The sequence below is a fragment of the Astatotilapia calliptera genome, chromosome 18 (assembly GCF_964374335.1).
Source record: "Astatotilapia calliptera chromosome 18, fAstCal68.1, whole genome shotgun sequence".
NCBI lineage: Eukaryota > Metazoa > Chordata > Actinopteri > Cichliformes > Cichlidae > Astatotilapia > Astatotilapia calliptera.
The window spans coordinates 12,948,402-12,950,429 of NC_137439.1; the positions used below are offsets into that span (position 1 = coordinate 12,948,402).

The 2,028-nt window shown below is 37.5% G+C and overlaps 1 protein-coding gene across 1 annotated transcript; it reads left to right on the top strand.

Annotated features, from left to right (window-relative positions):
- Positions 1-207: 207 nt before the first annotated feature.
- On the top strand, positions 208-1,827 carry ccl25a (chemokine (C-C motif) ligand 25a). The gene is made up of 4 exons (XM_080292744.1): positions 208-359; positions 564-681; positions 1,013-1,118; positions 1,206-1,827. The coding sequence occupies exons 1-4, from the start codon at positions 296-298 to the stop codon at positions 1,233-1,235; spliced, it is 318 nt and encodes a 105-aa protein (XP_080148870.1). The 5' UTR covers positions 208-295; the 3' UTR covers positions 1,236-1,827.
- Positions 1,828-2,028: the final 201 nt, after the last annotated feature.

The window sequence follows — 2,028 nt, forward strand, 5'->3', positions numbered from 1 at the left end:
ATTTTGTGGTCTAATGGCCAAAGCTAAGTAGTCCTATTTTTGCAAATAGGGTAACATTTCTTTACCAGCTGAGCTTAAAAGATTAATGATACATTTCGGTAACAAGTCCAGTTAATGTACAATATTTGTTCAAGGTTCAAGGTTTGAGATGAAAATCATGAACGCATGGGAGGGGTTGAGGCACCATAACCACAGAGTGATAAGGCCTATAATGTTGATTGCAGGGAAAAACTTATATTTCTTATATGTATAAACCTGTATTTTTTTTTTCAGCGCTGCCACAACAGACCTCGCCATGCGGTTCAACACTCTGTTCTTCCTGCTGATCCTTTCCTGCGTCTGTCTGGCATTGGCACAAGGTACAGCAATTTTAAAGAAAGAAATCTGAAAACAGTGTCATATATGCAGCATGCAATAAAGAGGCATGAAGAGATAAAGGAGGTTGTTTTATTGCTGAAGTGTGTGCGTGGGTAGATGTTGCTTCACTGCGTACTTGTCTTAAACAATATATCTTTGTTGTGCAAATTTGATCATGTTGTTAAATGGTGATTTTATGTTTTCAGTGCCCTATGATAACTGCTGTCTAAAGTATGTGAGATCAATGAAGCCCGCTGCTCAAAAACACGCAGTGAAGTACAGACATCAGATGACAGATGGAGGCTGCAACATCCCAGCTGTAATGTAAGTGGATGTACAACAAATAGTGACGTTATTATTGTTAAATAAACAGTCACAAAAATGCTTTTCTGGTTGTGTCTGTACTGTAACACCCATGACATGATGTCTTTAAGGGGGTTCCTCTGACAAATACCCCTTCATTGTTATATAATAATAATGATAATTACAGTGAAACTAGCAAAAAACTAAGTGGAAAGTGAACGTACATACAAAACTTCCATTTTAGCACTTTAACACAGCAACCTCTCTGAACTCGCAGTGATTTTTTCTTTAACCCATGTCTGTTTTATTTGCATGCTAAAAATAATCCTCACCTGTGCCAATTATCTTTCAGCTTCACCATGAGGAAGGGCCGTATCATCTGCACAGACCCAAACGAAACGTGGGTAAAGGATCTGATGAAAAAAATTGACGAGAGACCATGGAAGCTCAGTGATATGGTAATCCCTAAAACCATTTTGCGGCCTGAGGATTTGCTTGCGCATTTGAAAAACTGATGTTCACACTGTTGTCTCTGTTCTTAACAGCGACATCGACGACATTCAAGGAGAGGCTGAGGGCAGCTGCCAGCTAACATTGGCCCCCGTTCATCTTTCTGCCATCTGCTATCTTATAAACGAGCAATGTGTGGTTTTATGGTGGTTTTTATGGTGTCTTACGGGAGGCAGTTGTGGAAGCCTGCCAAGAAATCTTGTAGCATTACTTTTGCTTTCACTCTGTGCAAATATAAGGGTCAAGCGCTTAAAGTTTCGGCACTTTGCTCTTTTTGGGTTGGACTCTTCGAGCTAAATGGCCACAGAAGAATTAATATCAATGCATGGCTGGAAATATTTCAATGAATTCACTGAAAATATTTGCTACTGTTTCTTGCCTTTTAAGACATGTGATATTCAACAAGCTGCTTAATAATCTAAATTGTCATTGAGTGTAAATGTTGTACTATTTAGAATAGCTGGCTCTTATGTAATGTGTCCAGATGTCTTTCAAACACAAGTCTTTAATTACTTTTTGAAATCAGCAAAAATAAAATAGTCATAATTTTGTCCATGTTTGAAATGTTAATCTTTTCATATATTTTCATGTATTTTGTTTGCACGTTTTACTACAGTATATATACTCAAATAAACATAACTTTTTGTATCATGGTCACAGAGGCTTTGATGTTTTCTTGCTGTCACACAGTTAATCACAGTATATGCAGAATGGGATGAATTTAAGTCTGAGTAAATAAACAAGTTGGACTTAAAAACCTTTGGTAAATGCATATTATCATATTATTTTCATACTGCGTACCATCCGTGCCAGTATTTATGTCTACATGTGCGGTCTCTTCAAGAGATTTCACGAGGC